Consider the following 19,813-nt stretch of genomic DNA (forward strand, 5'->3'; position numbering starts at 1 on the left):
CCAGAAAACAAGAGATTCCAAATCAGAATTCTACAGATGGCTCTGTTAATTACAGACTGGCCTGCAGTCTATATGCTACCTTCTGATATCTTTAAAATTTGGGTATTTGAAATCTGATGTTCTACTCATGAGTCAGGCAGGATGTGAGCCCGAGGATCTCTGCGTAGGAAGGGAGTGATGGACAGTGAAATCTGCTGCTGCTGGGTGTGATGGTCATTAGCACAGAGGTGGTTTTCCTTCCCCCTCTCATTCAAAGCTAAATGGATTATAAAAATCATCAAGTCTTTCAGGTGCTTCTGCAGGAGGTGGGGTGAAGTGCTCATTAACACAATCCAATATAACAGGAAATGAAAGCGTTTGACAAACCTTGACAAAGCTGTCTGCTTCACTAAAGCTCTCTGGTCTGAGAACAATTTATCAAATCACCTTTGTGGCTTCACTTCAGGTGTTTTTTTCTGGATTATAGTACAGCAGGAGCAGCAGAATATTTATTCCCTTTCCTGTGTTAGAACTTGAGGAACTTCTACTGGAATTCATCCGTGAACTGACTCCAAATACTTTTCTGGGGAAGAACTGTGCAAAAGTGCATCAAATCACTCTTAGCAACGTTGGGAGGAAACCAATTTGCACTTGAAGATAGCCCACACATAGAAAAATTTCACCCTGAGGCAACTCCTCAAGCCCTGTTAAACTACCCAAGGGATCCTTAGGGTCTGGGGTTTCACATTTCAGATCCAGGGCTCCCTTGAAGAGGCAGAAGAAAGGGAGCTGAATTTAACAGCACAATCTGCAATTACAAACTGCTGAAGTTTTGGTGCAGCTCAGAGCTTGGTGAATAACAGTGGAAGAGCCGAGTAAGAAAACTGAGAACATTATTGACGTTGTTTCACTGCTTGCACAGATTCTACCAGTGCAGGAATTTAAACAGTCTGCTATTGATGCATTCTCCCCAACAATGAAAACAAAACTCTTCAGCACATACTGCACTGAGCTCACACTCAATACAATGGTTCATTATTTCCATTTTTTAGCAATTTCTTTGAAGTTAAAAGAACTTCTTGGAAAAAAAAATTAAATCCCTGGCCTTCTTCTGTAACTAACAGATCTGTGTATGACCTGGTTCTCTGCTTGGTGCTTCTGGTGTTCTAATGATTTACACTTTGCTCTTCCAGCTCCTGCTTTACCAAGGTTGGAACGAGGGAAAAGTGGGCTCAGAAATGTTGAAGAGGCAATCTTGGCAGCTTTAGTTGCCAGATGTAATCCACTACGAGCATATGAGCATTTGGCCTGTGTAAAGGTAGAAATGCTCCAGATGGACACAGAGCAAAGCTAACTCACACAGGGTAACACTTGCTCTCACAACTGTGTTGCTTTCATTAATCAAACTACAAAAAAAACCTACTTCAGGTAATTTTTACACTCTACTGTAAATATGACAGCTTCTAGAATCTTCCCTTTCAATTACAGACATATACTATTTTGTCTAACACTCTTTACACCTCTAACAGATGAGCTGTGATTCCTGCAGTGCCAGCACCACAGAGCACTGCCAGCACTTCTGCTGAGAGCCAGTGTCCACCAAGCCCAGCTGACAAGTGCCTCCACTTCAGCTGCTTCCACACACACCCTGCTCACTCTGGCTGACACCTGAATTTACGGCAAAAAACAACTAGCTGAGTCCAGCAGTGCTTTCAACCAGCACCAGAGCTCACCTGAATCACAGCATTTATTTCCCTCCTTGTAAACGATTTGCATTCAGGAAGACCTGCTTTATGTTTAATGTGTTTTTAACTTGCATTCAGCACCACAGTGCTGACTTCATTTGTTTTGTTACTACTGCAACTGGATATGAAGAAAAATCACCTGCTCTGCAGCTGCATGATACTGCATAAATAAATAAAACATAATAGCACTCTTGGGTGATTTCCCCCTTTGAGGACTTGCTTATAACACCCCTATGAGATGGTGGAGGCAGCAGCATCCTTGAATCACAGATGAGAATCACCAGAAGGACAAGAGAGTCAAACAAACAATTCAAAACTGCACAAAGCTTCCATAAAAGAGGATTTGAATCCTTGCACTGCAGCACTCCATCCTCTCTGCAGAACACAAGCACCACGTGTTTCAGGAGTTTCAGAAACTACACAGGTGTCGTGGTCACCACTAGAAATGAAGGGGTGGGACTATTTTCAGGCCAAGAAGGATTCAGTGCTCAGATAAACATCACTCTCAGAGGCTGTGAGATTTTAGAGGAGCAAGCAGTCGGCCATAGCTTAAAGCAGTCACAAGTTTCTTCATTACAAGGCAATATAGAACTTTCTAAATCAATAGACAATTGCCACAGAATTTAGTTTGCTTTTCTAACCTATCCCTTTACTTCTGCTGCACTGTGGATACTTTTGTCCTCATTTCTGTCTTACATGCTCAAAAAGGCTTCTATTAGAACTTTTTAACTCTTAGCTACTCTATACAACCCCACCCTTACATTATAAACCCTTCACCATCTTATCAATGCAGTTTCTCTCTCACTTAAGGCATATTCTCACAACTATAGAAACATAAGTTCATGATTTTTCTTCTTAATAGCTGTATATTGTATTTTTATAAATACAATACAACATACAATCTGCATATTGTAATTTCACAACCAATCTAAGCTTTTTCTAAGGCTGCAGATCAAATCTTTCAGTGTCTGTTTTGGAAGTTTCTGTTTTTCTGTTTCCTACACAAGTGGAGTGTTTGCAACCTGTCACCCCAGCTCTCCCCGTGGCTCTGTTGACATGGTTGGTGGCTTAATGAGGTACTTACTTCTGTAAGAATTCATCAGCCCCACAAACACTCAGAAGGCATTCCTCCCGGGCTGAGTATTGATTTGTGCAACTGAGGATCTCCACAATTAAGTCGTGAGTGATACAGCCAGCTGGAAATAAAGATAGCAAGGAAAATTAATAGTAGTTTGCTGGAGAATTGCAGCTACATACTTGAGCAGAGAAAATAAGGGGTTTTTTTTCTGTAATTCCTAACAACTGCTGCAGACTAGCTCCATCAAGAGGAATTAGCTCAAGACACACTTGATTTTGGTTTTTTTTTTAAATTTTGCTTCAAATATTCTACCTGACATGGAATCTATGTCCATTTAGAGGAAATGAGCAATTTTCTGGGCAGCTGGACAGAGGAAGAGATGAGCAGTATTCCCAGGAGGAAAGGAAGAGACAAATGGAATTCTTTTTTCTTTTTCATTTTCCTGATGAACGTTTTGGTACATTTCCAATGATGCAAAAGTTGACTCTGTAGCCACTTATGACACAAAAAGGCTCCAGAATGTTACTTGATATTGTTTATGCTATGCACACCCTTTTAGCCATTAAAAAGAAGTAAATTAATATTCTAATGTATTTTATATCTGCAAAATATTATATTATTTAATACATGTGCAAAACATGTACTAAATACATATTTAATGTGCAAAATATTATTTAGCCACATAATAGTATAAAAATATACACAATCCCTATAAATTAGGAAGTTCTATATCAGTTTGTACAACCTGCTGTTCAGAAACATTTTAGAATTTTGAGAATTTTCTCCATTTCCACTCCAGTTTTTTTAAGCCATTTTCCAACACCTGCCAACACACTTCCCCTCTGTTCATTTTAGAAGAATTGATCACAAGTGGCAAAGAATAGTTGCATAATCTAGAAACAGGTCTGCTAAATTTGGTTTTCCATTGAAAGAGAACAGGTGGCATTCCCAGGGGAGGGGGTTATGACATAAAGCTGAAATAAAACAGAGTAGGTCACCAGAGCTTGCTTTTTGCTTTGGTTTGGTTTTCCCCTGGGAAAAACAAATGTATGAATGGATTGAAAGCTCCTTCTGGCAATGGTAATTTTGTTTGCAAAATTTTTTTTTCCCCTTATCAAAACACTTCAATTACACATTTTTCTACTGATTTTGCCAGTTTAAATCATTTAGCCTTCTGAGAAGTTGCCATTGAGTAAGGAACTGATCTGGTTTGATGTTTGAAGTGCAGTGCGTGCTGGCTGAATTCATACAGTCCAGAAGATGAAGAGCAGCCCAAAATCTTGAATTAAAATTGTAACATGCACTTTTTCCAGGTCACTCATTGGGAAAAAATATCTAAAACTTGCTGGTATCACTCATTTCCACTCTGTAGATTCATCTTCCTTTCCTTACTCTGGAAAAAGTTCTTGCCTAACTGAACATTACTTTACATTAGATGGGCCAAAAAGGAGTAATTCTTCCATCTACTTTAAACTTACTGCTTGCCTACTCTAAACAAGCTCAGGATAATTAATACTCAGTCTGTTACTGTCAACTAATTCCTTGAAAACTAAAGAAATTATTAATTAAAAAGGAAGATTTAAAAAAAAGACTGTGACTTAAAGCAGCACAGGAAGAGAGGGGGAGAAAAAAATTAATTTCTTTTATTTTGACATATGGTGCAGAAATAAAAATTACTAGAGCTGGAATTAAAGATTCTCCAATTAATCACAGAAACAGGATGGACAGGAGCAGAGCCAGCTTCTCATAGTCATTAATGGCAATCATTTAGGTTGGGTAGAACCTCTTCCCTGCAAAGCTGGGTCAACACTGAATTCAGACCACCTTGTTCAGGGTTTTGTCTTGTAAGACCTTAAACATCTCCAAGCCTGGGGACTCCAGAAACTTCATGGACAAAATCTTCCAATTCTTAATTATTCTCCTTGATTCTTCCCACCTCCTTGGAATTTCTCCTTTCCTTTGATGCCTGATGTGCTTCCCCTGTACATAACCTCGACCACTTACCATGCTGTGTAAGAAGTAGAGGATGTGGTGAAAAATCTGTGAAGATGCTGAGTCTGAATTTTGTTCCACCAAGGATATGCTCTGGGAACTTTGTTGTGATACTCCAGATTTTCCCAGTATTTGTCTTCAAATCAAAAGCAGGATAGGCATTTCTGATTCTGGAAAAAACATGTGAAGAAATGAAAGAGGAGTGTGGGTTTGGCCTCTTCTAAGGGCAAAACAAAACTTCTACAAGATACATATGGTGATGCATAAAGAGCTGTGAGAAATAAAAGTCTGTGGAGAGAAATGGTAGCAATACAAACTCTGGTTTTGTGCATTAGTGAGATAACTACATATCAGCACACTAAACTACTTCTGTTATTTCAGGGAAGCCAGCAGCAAAATCTTCCTGAAGTTGACAGAACCACTGCTGAGCTTGACCTCAGTGAAACCCAAAGGAGTTTAAACAGAGAATTCAGTGTGCACTGAGCTCAGAAGAAAGGATAGTGCTCAAATATGTACTTCAGTTACAGAGTTTTAACACAGAAGTAGCCAAGAGCACATGCACAGACAGCTGCAACAAGGACATCTGGTTAAAGTGAGTACAGGAACATGCTTCCTGTGCAAAATCTTAAGGAGTATCTATTTCCACAACTCTCTGAAATCCTCATCACTAAAACCCTGGTATTGATGTAAAAGTCTGCAGGGTGCAGTAACAGTTGCAGTCACTGAGTCCCTCTGATATACCATTAACTATAAAATACATTGCCCCTTGTCCTTTCAATTACCACAGAGCTGCAGAAACTAATTCCTCCTGAGGTCCCATCTCCTAATGAACACTGGTCACAGGCAGCATGCCTATCATCTGGGAATAAACTTGCTTTTTAAGCAAATGCACTCTGCAGCTGCAGGTAAGGGGACACACTGTACCAGCTGAAGTTTACATTTCACTAATTGGCCTGAATATTTAGCAGCTAACCCCAAATATCCTGTACTGAGCATCCTGGTTGGTTCATTTTGTAGCTCCTGAGCTGGGAGTGCTTTGTAATGTCCCTGGTGAGTGTATTTTGGACCCCAGTTCTGTCCCCAAGTCTCCATTCCTGTGTCACCTCCTGCCTCAGAGCTACTGCCCAAATCTCTTAAACAGCCATGTGAACTACTCTTTGTGCCCTGCATTTCTACAGCATGAGAAGTAAAAAGGGGGGGAAAAGGGAAAAAAAAAAAGGGAGAAAAAGGGGAAAAAAAAGAGGAAAAAAAAGGAAAAGAAGAGGAAAAAAAGAAAGGGGGGGGAAAGGAAAAGAAGAGGAAAAAACGAAAAGGGGAAAAAAAAGGGAAAAAAGGGGAGGGGGAAAAAGGGGGAGGGGGAAAAAGGGGGAGGGGAAAAAAGGGGGAGGGGAAAAAAGGGGGAGGGGAAAAAAGGGGGAGGGGAAAAAAGGGGGGGGAAAAGGGGGAGGGGGGAAAAAGGGGGAGGGGGGAAAAAGGGGGAGGGGGGAAAAAGGGGGAGGGGGGAAAAAGGGGGAGGGGAAAAAAGGGGAGGGGGGAAAAAAGGGAGGGGGAAAAAAGGGGAGGGGGGAAAAAGGGGAGGGGAAAAAAGGGGAGGGGAAAAAAGGGGAGGGGAAAAAAGGGGAGGGGAAAAAAGGGGAGGGGGAAAAAAGGGGAGGGGGAAAAAAGGGGAGGGGGAAAAAAGGGGAGGGGGAAAAAAGGGGAGGGGGAAAAAGGGGAGGGGGGAAAAAGGGGAGGGGGAAAAAAGGGGAGGGGGAAAAAAGGGGAGGGGGAAAAAAGGGGAGGGGGAAAAAAGGGGAGGGGGAAAAAAGGGGAGGGGAAAAAAGGGGGAGGGGAAAAAAGGGGGAGGGGAAAAAAGGGGGAGGGGAAAAAAGGGGGAGGGGAAAAAAGGGGGAGGGGAAAAAAGGGGGAGGGGAAAAAAGGGGGAGGGGAAAAAAGGGGGAGGGGAAAAAAGGGGGAGGGGAAAAAGAAGAAAAAAAAAGGGAAGAAAAAAGAAAAGGAGGGAAGGAAAAAAAAAAGCCTGGGCTTCCAAATTTAACAAACCCAGCAAAGCAGCCAATTTCCTATTATGAAGACCAGGGTCTTGGTGTTTCAGTGGAGTGGGAGGAAATGAGGCTTGACAAGAGAACCTCCAGTACAGGGCAGATTTATCCTCATGGTTAGAAAGCATTCCACTGCAGAGGCTGTTTGGGTGACCTGTGTGGTTGGTGACAGTCTATTTCCTTTGTGCACAAGGTGCAGCTTTTCCCCTGTAACACGCTTCTGCAAGAAAGCCCAGGACTGAAAAAAGCTGGAAACTTCCCTAGCCTTTATCCAGCCTGAAATTCCCAGGCTATGTACTCATACAGGGCATGAATCACCTCCTCAACTCGCTGGCAGTCATTCCAAAACCAAGCAAACATCATCTCCTTCCCTACCCACACACTGCTAATATTTTAGCAAAATGTGGGGACACAAATTTGCTTTTCAAATAAAAACCCATTCAGTTTCCAAAAGTGTTGTTCATTTATGGCCATCTACCATCCTCATGTGATTAAAGGGCTTCTGGCCTCAGCAGGTGGGCAAAACACTGCAAGACTTTGACAGTTTGGGTCTTCCAAAGCAGAACTGAAGCATTATACAAACATGACACAAATAAAATCTTGTGCTACTTGCTTTCTGTGCTGCCACAACCCAGTGCAGAAACTACTGACATTTAGAGGGAATTGCTATTCCACAGCATTTCAGAACATGATGTTTTTCTCTGCAGTGCAAAGCACATCCTTGAAGATATCCTTGAAGGAGGAGGAACTCTGCATTTTGCAGAGGACTCTGAGATGGCCAGCTTGGTCTGGAAGTGGCTTTAGGATGTGTTCTGAAGCCATCCAGGGAGGAGTACTCACTACAGCTCAGCTCACAGTCCTGCAAGTCACCTGAGAAAGGGCTTTGATGGACAGTCCTGTACAGCCAAATGCTTCAATTACAGACTGCTACCTGTGCAAGTATCATCTAGAGAAAACACAGGGGTTTCTAGCTGAGCTACAAGCTGGAGCTGCATGACAGAGTCTGAATGCCTCTGCCAGCACCTGAGATTCACTGGGAGGATACTAATTTGGCAAGATTGAATATCTAAGTTATTTGAAAATTTATGATATTTTTCGGTCTTTTGGTTGTAGTGACATTTTGTCCTTAAAAAGTTTCTCTACTTATTTAATAGAAGAAAAACAAAAGCTGTTCTTATTTTCTTTTTAAGAGTGTTTGCTCGTGACACACACAAAACAAACTCCCTCAAAAGAAGAACCACTTTGTATTTCTCTTTTTAGCCTGGTAAATAAACTCATCTACTCAAAAATCAATATAAAGCTTTTCCTAGAATTAGAATGTTTAGACATTAAAAAAATCTGAATAGCTGAGAGGAAGGCAGTCATGTGGAATGTGCCTTCATGCACCTCATGGTAGAATTGGGTTGGGTTCAACTGATGAACTGTGGGAAAGGAAACTGAGACATGGGACTGAGCATGTTTTGAAGCTGACCACCCCATCTGAATATATAATATACTCCTCTTAATTTCAGTGCAACATCAAACTGGGTTTTTTGGTTGGGTTGATTTGGGTTTTTTTTCTTTTAAGAGAAGCAGCCTTGGCTGACCTTGAATAAAATCAATTCATTAAAGTCTAATAAGAAAATCAGGATTCCATTTTCCAGCTACTTTCCAGGGGGGAAAAGCGTGCATTTGTGCTAACAACTTGACACTGTGATCATTGAACATCTACAAAAGAAAAATCAATCTGCACAGATGGTCTAAATACTTGTAATTTTTTGTGTGCTTGGATTTCAGCACAATTCATTTTTCTGCAGAAGATGAAGAAAGTAAAAAATGTTCTATGCCATTAAGTCAGGCTATTAAGTGTAATGGTAAAATATAATTAAAGTAGGTTTTGTCACTTGCTAAGTCTCACTTTTCATCATGACAGTATGTAGCAATTCTGTTCTCAATCAGTTCCTGCAGCTCCTGTTTTCCTGCTCAGAGCTGCACAGGCACTAATATTGTCCAAGACAATGACAGAAAAAGAATTGGAAGTTTCACACACTATAAACCATCAACAGTGATGAGTTAAATGTACTTATCACTAATAAAGCAGACAGTTTGAAACTTAAATATTTTTTGAGTTATTGTTCCTTGGTGGTTTTTCATATTTAAACCAAAAGTAGAAGTGTTTCCTTATTTAAGGAGATACTGGAATTGCAGCATTGTTCAGGACTGCAGGGTGTGGCTGGCTGACCTTAGGTGGGTGCCAGGTGCCCACCAAGCTGCTCTACCACTCCCTTCCTCTTCAGAGCAGGGGCAGGGGGAGAAGAAATGGGAAAAAACCCTACTGGGTCAAGTTAAAGGCAATTTCACAAAAGCAAAGGACACCCATATAATTGAGGGAAGACAAAATATTCTCATCTCCCAATCAGCAGGCAATTTCCAGCCTCTTTCCAGGAAGAAGGGCTTCAGACAAATGCCATAATAATGAACACTGCTCAGCAGTGGCCAGGACACTGGTGTGCTGTCACACCTTTTTAGATGCCAATACACAGCCCAGCCCTGGGAGGGGATAATTACCTCCATCCCAGTCACCCCAAACCACAGGGATAACCAATCCCATCCATGTAAGTGAAATGTGACAGTTGGCTGAAAAAAGCCTTTTCATTACTTACTTCTCCACTGCATTGCAGAAACCAACTGTGTTTTCATTACTTCCTTGATCTGCTTCAATCAGCTGGATAGACCAAGCTGCAGCCTAAAAACACCAACGAGACCCCAAAAGAAACAGAGCTGAGTTATTTAGGTATGAGAAGAAGAAAGACCATGAGGCTAATCTTGAATTTTGTTCCATGAGAGCCTATCACCCCGCCCCTGGCTTGATGGAGTTCCAAATAAACACAAATGACCCCATTTTGACTGCACTCTAAATGCTTTCAGAAGTCACAAAGCATCAGCTGCCCTGGATAAAATCCTGTTTTCTCCCCCATGCAGAACATGAGGAATTTCAGACCAAGCTTTCACAATTCACCTGGTATCAAGGCACAGATAACTCCAAATGCAGATATTTTGTTTACAAAAGGGAGAAGGACAAACTGCAGCTTGTGCTTCAGTGTGTTTTAATACTTATTTTCTCTCTTTCTGCCCTGGCAGGAAGCTCAGCATCCCCTCAAACTCCATAAACCTGTCAGGTAAGTCCCTAAGATAGATAAGAGGGAACCAGTGGACTCCACTGAGCATGAAAAATCCCCCCATATTTTCTGCTCTCCAAGTTCACAGAGGTCTGAGCCACTGCTTTGGGTCAAGCATCCCTTTGTCTGTTTGCCTGAAGTACTCTTCAGCCAGAATATCATCTCCAGGAAAGAGCTTAATGCTATTACATCTGCAATTCTTTCTGCTCTTGTAGGTAGAGACATTACAAGGCTTAACTGTATAAGAGCTTTTAAACCCCTTCAGAAAGAAAAGAGGAAACTGAGACAAAAGGTTTATTTTATAATTTGAATAATAATTCATATAAAAGTGTGGGAATTTATCAAAAAATAACTAATAAACACAACTTAAGATTATTTTTGGCTGGATAACAAAGTGCAATATGCATTAAAAGATGCAGGGTGGGAAATTTTAGTTATAGTTTAAAAGATGGGATGATTAAAAATGGTGAGAGATCTGCTGGGAGCTGGCTGGTGGGGAAATCACAACAGCAGAGCTGAAAGCTCAAAAGTCAGAAACTTCAGGAGGATGCAGTGAGACCCCAGACTGATGGGATGTAGTATTTTCATTATCCACAATACCCCACAAAGCATTAGGAGAGTGCACATGAAATTTAGAGATACTAAGCAGATACTAAATTTCAGTTTTCATCATCAATAGAGAGGAAAACTGAAATTGTCTGGTAGAAGAAATAAACAATGGATAATCCTGAGGGTGCAAATAAGAGAGTAAAATTAAATTTAGCAATCTGAGTCAGTAGTCCTTCATTCCCTGGTTCTAAGAGCTGCTGAGAAAGCTCCTACAAAATCCAGTGAAAATGTAACACCTCCACTGGTTCATTGATTCCATTTTGGTTAGACACCTACTTTTCAATTCACCTCATCAGACAGTAATAAGGACTTCTGGAGGATGTCCACTATTTAGAAATTATGAGTGATTTGGTAACAGCCTCCAAAATTACCTGTTCATTAAAAACCCCACAAAACAAACAAAGGCTCCTTCTTCTCCTGCAGCTCAGTCCTTGCAGAGCAGGTAGAGTGCCCTGGAAAATGTACATGGCAAAAGAGAAAAAGCCACTGAGGGAAAAGCTAAGAAGATTAGCCCACAGGTAAGAAAAGGTGAGGCTGGCACACAACATGAAATGGCCCTGAAGGTATTAAAAGAGCAAAACCACAACTGCAAAGGAAGTTTGTAAGGAAGGACAGAGAGGAAGTGAGCAAGAAGGGGGACAAGACTTGGAATGCATGATTTGCTGCAACAACATGGGTATGAATCCTCAAATTCTCATGGCTTGAAGACTAATATGAATAAATAATTACTAAAGGATGGAAAAGAGGAGCCTGACAGCCCAGAGTTGCAATCTGGATCCTCCTGCAGGACACAGGAGTGGCACGGGAGCCCTCTTCTTTTTTGCACCTTTGCTGGCAGCATCTCTGAGTGATTCCTAATGGCAAACAAGAATCCCGTGAGGCAGTAATAGTCTACACCTCTGGAAACTACCATTGCTAAGTCACAGTAGAGGTATATAAAGGAGATAAATAGCTCCAGGGATGAGAGATTTAGTTTGGTCATGTCTTCTTTCCACATGTCCAGAAACTTCACTTTCTTCTTCTTGCATATAAAGTCAAAATGTTACCAATAAAAAGTTAAAATAATGTGATCACATTATTTTTCAACAGGAGTTGAGTCTCCATGCACTGCAAATGCATCACAGAGAGCAGAGAATGGGATGGAACTCCATATCAGGAGAAGTAATGACAACAGGGATGAAGCAACTCACTGCATTCCTTGATGAATGGAATATTTTTTCATCCATAGACTTCTCACATTGTGCTAACCAAGTCACTAAATCATCCTTCCAAATATGAACAATAATAGTTGTTTCTCATTTCTGGAGCACCCAAAACAAAATCATGATGTTTGGTCTGATGATGGGACTTGGGTGAAGATATGAGTCTTGTTAGTTACTCTGAAAACACTAAAATCTAAATTTAGATCCTAAATATCATAGACAGAGTAGCTAAGTATGTTAGATACCTTTTAGGTTTTATTTCAGTTTTCTTACTAATATGGAAATTAATAACATCTCTTTTCATTGGGATGTTATAAAGAAAATTTCTTTTATTATGTTTGAACATCTGGCCCGTAATGAAAAGGCCAAAAAAAATTAATGTTTCCTTTATTACACTGGACATATTTCGATTAGCACACATTAAATAAAGCATAGGGCCATACAACTGCATCCAAGAGCTATGGATCAGAATACCAGTATGATTTCAGCAGGGTGAATATTTCATCCTGCCTACCTATGACCCATCTCAATTCTAATCTCCATGTCTCAGCATCCTTTGTATTTCACTCTGAAGTGCTGGTTCTCCCCTCCTACTACTTGGATGCACTGTTTACTTGCTCTGGACCTCACAAATCCAACCTGTTCTCATCCTTTTGCTGTGGTGTCCCACTTTTCCAACCCTGATTGTCTTACTCAGCATCAGGTCTGCCACCCTACAGCACTTGTCTTTTCCAAAACTCCCTGCCCAGCAGCAGTAACTGCTGTACAGGCTTTTTTTGCTCCTCCCTCTCTCTAAGAATTCCTTTCACTCTTATTTTCCCTTATCATCTCCAGGTTCAGCTGCCAGCCCCTTGCCTTGACTCTCTTTCTATCCTGACATGGCTTTCTCTCCCTGAAGGAATTCCTGTGACCACAGTGAATTTTATGCTACAAATCAATTCACTCCTCTCTCCCATTTCTTCCTCTTGGAGCTAAACAGCTCAAATGCTTTCCTGGCTTAATCAAATCCTCCCACACATTCGATTGTAGCTGCCCTTGACTCACTCAGCTCTTCTCTTCCCTCCCCTATAATTCTCTCCTCCTCCGTCACAGAAGCGTTTGTGCCTGTTCTTAAATGTGTGTGTGCTTCCTCTAGCACCTCTTCTTCCCATCCCATCATTTAATCTCCTCCTGCTCATTTGCATCCCACTATTTTCTGCTTTTCTCCTGAGAAGGCTTGTTCTTTTCATCACCATCTCAGCATGCTTTAGTTTTCCTATCATGAGCAAAAAAAAAAAACAAAACAGCCTTTTGTCTCTCCACCTATTCCTCCCCTCCTCTTTTGTATTCATCACTGAAATTCTAAAATGCAGTGCACAGGATTAGTCTTAAAGAGTTCTTGTCCTCAGATATATTTCCCCCTGCTGCCTTCCCATCTGTCTGGGCCTGCATATGTTTACTTTTATAGTTCTCCTTATTCAGAGACATAGAAACAAGTCAATCAAGTGTCTCTTCCCCTCTGCTGTATGATACTGTGATCACTGGGACTTAAAGGCACAAGGTGAACCTAAACTGTCTTTTAATATTCATGGTGCAGAGGTATCCTGTAGGCTATTTCAGGATTCCTCTAATGATTCACACTGCTAACAAGCATTGGAGGAAAGGAAGGGTTTATCATTTTACTTTTCTCTTCTCCATATCAGGATTTTGAAAGAAAGAAAATGGGGACAGATATAACATCACAGAGAGTCATGGGAGTCCCATAAGACACAGTTATTAAAAATGGCAAAATCACAAACAGAGCTGGGAACACCTGATGAAGGAGGAAAAAAGATAAAAGGTGTGCTTCAGACAGACAGCTAAAAGAGAGTGTGTGTCATAGGATCCAGCTTCCACAGTCAGAGAAGATGTGTCTGTTTTTAGAAAATAGTTATATATGCACACAGAAGTGCACACAGGACATGGTGAAGGTAGGATGGGCTATAGGTTTCATCCCTCAGGATCAGGATATGTCAGCCAGACTAGACACAGAGACAGTAATCTGTCTCAACAAAAACAAAAAACAAACAAACCGAGTTCAACATAATGTACTGTTATTTTGAATCTCAGGTTTCATATCAGACCATAAAGATTTGTCATGCTATCTTTCAAACACTTACTCTACATTTCTGTACTTATCCCTCTCTGGTACTTTTATGGTTCAGTGAGCCACAAAATGAGCCTACTGGAGCATTCTAGGCCATAATCTAGATTCTCTTCTGGTATAAAATTCTTTTGCTTCCCCTGAGGCATAAATGTTTTATTTTTCATAAGGTCTTTCAATTAAGTGCATCTAATCCATGTTGCAACGGTGTGAGTGAATGCACAAAGCACAAGGACACAAACAAGAACAAAAACCCTTAAGCACTGTTAATATAAGAACATTTAAATACCTCTCTGGTATGTCCAGAGCCCTGGGGGTGGGGAGGTCCTGTGCTGCATCTTCCAGAAGTGTTGGTTACAGAAGCTTCCCCATTTCCACTTTCTTCTCTCACTTTTTGTCCAAATGGATAATTGTCCAAGAAAACAGGACTTGCAGCACCCAGATTGTCAAAGCCTATCTGAAACTCCAGATTTGTGTTGCCCCTTTCCACATTAGAGAGTGAATTTACACTATTCCTTCCATGGAGCTCTCTGTTGTGACTGTAGGGGTGGGAATCCACCACAGAGAAGTTTCTGCAGTCAGGCAGGGAGGAAGGTCTGAAGCCAACCATTGGTGCCACTGAGCCTTGCTGCCAGTGAGGGACTGGACTTCCAGGGTAAAGTTCTCCATGAGAAACCAGAGGATGACTGTAAAGATGCTGGTCAGGCACGTGCTGACTGAAAAGCTCTGCTGGGAAAAAGATTCCTTCATGATGATGTGGGTGGGATGAACCATAAAAAAAAAATTCATTGCTGACTTCATCAACGATTGGATCAAATCCTAGAGGGATGTGTCCATCAGAGCCAGAATGGCACACTGGGTGAGGTGCCTGGGGCCCAGGCTGTCCTGCACAGAGCTCACTGAGTGACAAGGGCACCCTCCCAAAGTGTGCCATGGCTGATGGGTGCATTCAACCCTTCCACTCCTCAGGAAAGGCTCATTTTAGTTCCAGGTCCAGAGAGAAAAGCTCACAACTGGAGCTGCACACCCCTGAAATGAAGCACAGAATGGAGGTTAAACCCCAAAATAATATAATGAAAGCACTACACTGCTTTGGTCTTTTTTGTTTTAGAGCTTTCTCCAGAGAGTGGAAATATTTTCTTAATGTGGAGCTTGATTATTCTTTTGTCTGATCATTATTCCCAGACATATTATGATTATAGTTGTGATAATAACAAATTATTACTTTTATTATTATCCTTGACTTGTAAATAATAGCAACAGGATGCCTGAAACAGCTGATCTAAATACTAAATACTAATTCTGATCAATATTAAAGAAAATCTTAAATTTTTTCCCCATCATTTCTACACTTGCATAGCACACAATGCAGGAAGGAAGAGTTTGTATTACTTGTTGTCTCCTTCATTCACATTTTCCTTTTTTGTGCCTCCAGTTCCTTCATATTCCACCACTTCTTATCTTAGTGTAATCAGGTGAAGAAAGTTAAATCAAAGAATATAGAAGACAATTAATATTCCCCAAAAGCTAGGATATGGCATATATAAAGGAAAAGAAAATACATATATATAAATAAATGTCAGCCTTTTTTTGTTTCTTGTTTTACAGAAGAAATTTATCCTCAAAGCCTGAGGCTGGCCTTTGTTGTCAAATTAACAGGCAAGGGCATGATCTTCTGCAGCTCCATCATTAAAGCTGTTGCTAGAAAAGTTCCTGATCTGATTTTGGCATGTGCCAAGGACTCCAGTGGTTCAGATGGGCAGCATGCACTGGGAACTGCTGGCAGCAGGCATGAGGATATATTTTTTAGGAAGGGAGTTTAGTTTTACAGCCAAAGTCTCTTCTGGGCCATTTGCCCTAAAGGCCTTGGCCTGTTTCATTTACTGATACAGATGTAAAACCCACAAATGACAGAGAGCAGCAATACCACACACTGCACACAGTGGTATATTTATCACCTAAAAGAAGTAGAGACATCTGACTTAATAATTCAATAAAAAAATGTATTCCTGAGCAGAAAAAAAAAAGTTATTGAGATAAAAAGTGTGCTCAGAAATTGTTAAAGCTTAGCTCCACAAATAGATTTTCCATTAAGTCCTCAAGATACTCTATTAGTTTAGATAACAGCACCTGGCAATGAAAATCTGTGTTACAATGGAAAGTATTCATCCCAATTTTATTTATTTTTGTTTCATTTCAAGTCAAACTCTAGGTGACATAAGCTTCTATCACCCACAGTATGGAATGAGAAATAAAAAAGCTTAAAAAAGCTTTAACAGGCTGAAATAAAACCTGCAACCCAGAGGCTGAACTACTGATTCAAACACTTCATAATTCCATGTGCTGCATACTTTGGTTTGCTTTAACCATGTTGGGAAAAAACCCCACATTTATGAAATTACACTAGGCCAGATAACCCAAATGATGCATACCACTTTGAGTGGTGATAAAATGGAATTACAGTTTTGCAGCTTTCTCTCAGAATGAATGCTAAGTTCACTATATTTTTAGAGAAAAATGACACCTTAAAAAAAAATAAAAAGCATAACAACGAAAGTTTCTTGTACGAAATTGTCCTAATTTACAACTTTCTCTGTTTTTCATTTCTACAGCAGGTAAATAAAAGGAAGAAAACAAGAAAGAAAATTATATAGCCATTAAATCAAGAAGTATGAGGTCTTCCACTCTTTTTTTAACCCATCTTGAAAACTGGTATGTTTCAGGAAGAAACAAAAGATAAAATAATGAAATCTCCCTCCAGTCCCATCTTCCTTAAAAAAGCTTGGCTGTCTGGAAGACTGCAAGGCATAGAAAATACCTTTTACACCCTTTCAGCTGTTCCTAAAATCTTTTCCTTGCATTTCAAACAAATCCTGTTTATGATGGCACATAAATGCTTTACATCCAACCTTGAACAGGCTGTGACCTCTGCACAGAAGCATCTGGGGTCTTTCATAAGGGCTTGTATTTAAAACTGACCCTGAGAGAGGAGGCTCAGCAGACCAGGGTGCAAATCTCCAGGGTGCAAGTCCCGCTAGCTTGGTCAGAACCACCAGGCTCTGCACCTGGGCCAACTCCTCACCCTTTTCAAAGCAGCACACAAAGGTCAGGGAAGGATCTGGCTCCTCGCCAGCCACCATTTCACCTTCTGAGTCTTGTCAAGTGCATTGATAAAACAATTTGCAAAAATCACTATGGAGGAAAAATTTATATGAATTTTTTATAAAACACCCAAGCTGTTGTTGGGTTTTTTTTGGCTTTGTGGTTTTTCTCAATCCAAATTTAATTTTGGAGGGTTTGGCTTTTTTCTCCCACAGCTATGAAGCCCTCCTTGTCCATTTGAATGACAGCTGTATTTTCACATCATGGGATCAGGAGTTTTAAAGGGAGAATTCCAATCAATACTGTAAAATATCCACTACAAATCCAGAGACCTGAGAGTCTCACAGCATTGCAAGCACCATGCAAGCACACAAAGCCACTTTCCACACGTGGCCATGCCCATGAATCCTCACAAAAGAGCCTGGCACTCTGCAGGCTCAATTTTGGCTTTTACCGATCCCAGGAGGAGATGACTGGGGCACCTGCTAAGCAGTAAGAATATCTGTTGCAACTCCTTACCTGAAACACAATTTTTTAGAAGGATATAGAGCCTCCTGTGTCTCCCTGCTCACAGACATTTTCAGGTGACCTATGTGCTTTCAGTATCAAGGGGGTGTAACTTTTCCATCAGGAGCTTTCCTTCCTGCTTAACCGGTTTATGGCGGTGATGATTCTCTTCCCAAGGCATCCCTCAGGGAAAATTCAAACTGCAGGAGCAATAAAAAGCTAACACCTTATCTATTCTCCTTCTCAATTTGGAAACCCAACCAGACTTTTTATTTTTTTAATATATATATGGTGGTAGATTATCTTACACTTTCAGTGCGAGTTTCCAACGTGCTTAAAATAACTTCATTAAAAGGGAAGGATTGCCTCTGAAGAAGATTTCTGCACAAGAACAGGAGTAAACATTTTTCCCTACTCCATCTACATGCTCCAAAAGGAGCCCCCAGCTCCAGTCACAGGGGAGGGGGACAGGACAAACCTCTGATGGCAGGGTGGCCCTCTGGCTTTGGCTCCTCAGTGGGCAGAGCTGGGATAGAACAATAGTGGAAGAACCTCCCTTATTCTGGGATATTTCCCAGGGAGCAGTGAGGACTTGGCTCCCTGCAAAGGGCCTGAAGAGCTGCAGTAAACACAGCACTGGCCACGTCCATCTTCCACAGCCTCAAAGAGCCCAGTGCCCTCCATAAAAGGGAGCAGCAGAGGCTGCTCCAGACACAACACAGAGGGAGCTCCCTCAGAGACCACTCGCCTTCACACTTCATACCATTCCTTAAAAAGTTACAAATTGCTCCACTGAAGTGGCTGTTCAGAATTCAAGCAAAATCCCGAGGCTGCAACAGGCAAGGAAATATCCTCAGAAAGAGGGAGGGAGGAAGGGTCAACAGTATTTCAGTTATAAAAAGCCATGCAATAAAACTGAACAGATTAGGATAAAGCATATAAAGTTAATTATTAATAGCTGATATCTTATATCTGATAAACTGAAGTTATAATTTGATAAAATTAGCACTATAGGAAAAAAGCCCTGGCCTTTAAAGCATAAAAGCTGGCAGTCATGTCTGTGATTTAAAAGCAGTTAGACAAGGACAAAACTTATTCCAGTTGGTGAAAGGTGATGCTTTTTTTTTTTTTCCATATATTCTCTTAAAATGCCAACTTGCTCCACGAGCTATTTGGTGGCATTTCTGCTGTACCATCCTCATTTCCAGTGATTACTGTGACATGATCCTGAGAGAGAGGAGCACACCAGTTTTAGGAGCTGCCATCCCAGAGTTTGTGCCAGTGTGGTGTTGCTTCACCTCCCAGGGATTGGACACAGCCGAAGGAGGAGGATTGGAAAACAGGAAATACTCATGGGAAGAGCTCATGTTCCAAGCAAACACAGAAGGCTGTACACACACAGTAAAAACTGAGCTGGGACCTCTCTCCCCATGGTGATTTCCAGGAGAAGCCTATGAGGGTTTTTCTTGAGAAACTGAACATTTTCAGAATTTTCCCAGGCTTTTAGGTGGCCACTATTTCTCTGTTTCATGCTTCCCATTAAAGGAGCAGACAGGGAACTGCTGAGTCACTTTCTAGCCTAACTCCTCCTGGAGCTGCCAAGAATTGCCTCCTCCTCTTTTTGCTGGCACGTGGCACAAAATTTCCAGAGACACAGAAACCCAAACAGTCCCTGGGATGTTCCCTTCACCTCTGTTAGACACTCCCAGTGCTCCACCAGCTGGCAGGAGCCACAGCTCACTCAGATCAATATTAAATTAAAGAATTTGATTGAACTGTGCACGAGTGTGCTCTTTGGAGTCTGATACAGAAAGAGCTGGCAAAACTATCACTCCACACCCCCCAGGATGAAGCACAAGATCTGGAGCAGGTTTTACTCACAGGGTTGCTTCACAGGCAGTGTGGAGTTTCTGAAACAGCACTCTCGCCTTTGGAGCCTGCAGGCTTCCAGTAATAACAGGCTTGCACAGGGAATGCAGCAAAGCGTTTTAGCAATCCGTGGGGATGGAAAACTGGCTGAACAGAGAGCCAGTGAGCAAACTGCTCGGTTTCATAAGAAATCCATCCTCTGTGCTCCTATTCTCCAGTGCCACCTACTGTCCCTTCCCAAAACTGTGAGGCAGGGACAGAGACCGCCGTGTCTGGCTCCGGGGGGCATCATTTTATCCATCCCCATCCCTGGCAAGTATGGTCCCTCTCAGAAAGATGCTCTTTGTGGGGAAGATTCACGACTCTCCAGGTCCTGCTTCTCCTGGGGCAGCACTCCAAAGTACTGCTGCA

General features: G+C 41.4%; 1 protein-coding gene across 5 annotated transcripts in view; it reads right to left on the bottom strand.

The window, feature by feature from the left end:
• PIK3C2G (phosphatidylinositol-4-phosphate 3-kinase catalytic subunit type 2 gamma) overlaps positions 1-19,554 on the bottom strand; it is a 202,567-nt gene extending 183,013 nt beyond the window's left edge. For 4 of the 5 annotated variants that reach the window (XM_059848029.1, XM_059848030.1, XM_059848027.1 and 1 more), the window contains exons 1-5: positions 17,546-17,670; positions 14,214-14,953; positions 9,476-9,558; positions 4,807-4,964; positions 2,809-2,920 (exon numbers count right to left, since the gene is read on the bottom strand). In XM_059848029.1, the coding sequence (XP_059704012.1) occupies positions 2,809-2,920; positions 4,807-4,964; positions 9,476-9,558; positions 14,214-14,873 (1,013 nt within the window). In that variant the 5' untranslated portion in view covers positions 14,874-14,953; positions 17,546-17,670. Of the gene's footprint in view, positions 1-2,808; positions 2,921-4,806; positions 4,965-9,475; positions 9,559-14,213; positions 14,954-17,545; positions 17,671-19,414 lie in introns of those variants that run through there. The other variant, XM_059848028.1, reaches the window with a different exon arrangement.
• Positions 19,555-19,813: the final 259 nt, after the last annotated feature.

This window comes from Haemorhous mexicanus, chromosome 5 (assembly GCF_027477595.1).
Source record: "Haemorhous mexicanus isolate bHaeMex1 chromosome 5, bHaeMex1.pri, whole genome shotgun sequence".
Classification (NCBI taxonomy): Eukaryota; Metazoa; Chordata; class Aves; order Passeriformes; family Fringillidae; genus Haemorhous; species Haemorhous mexicanus.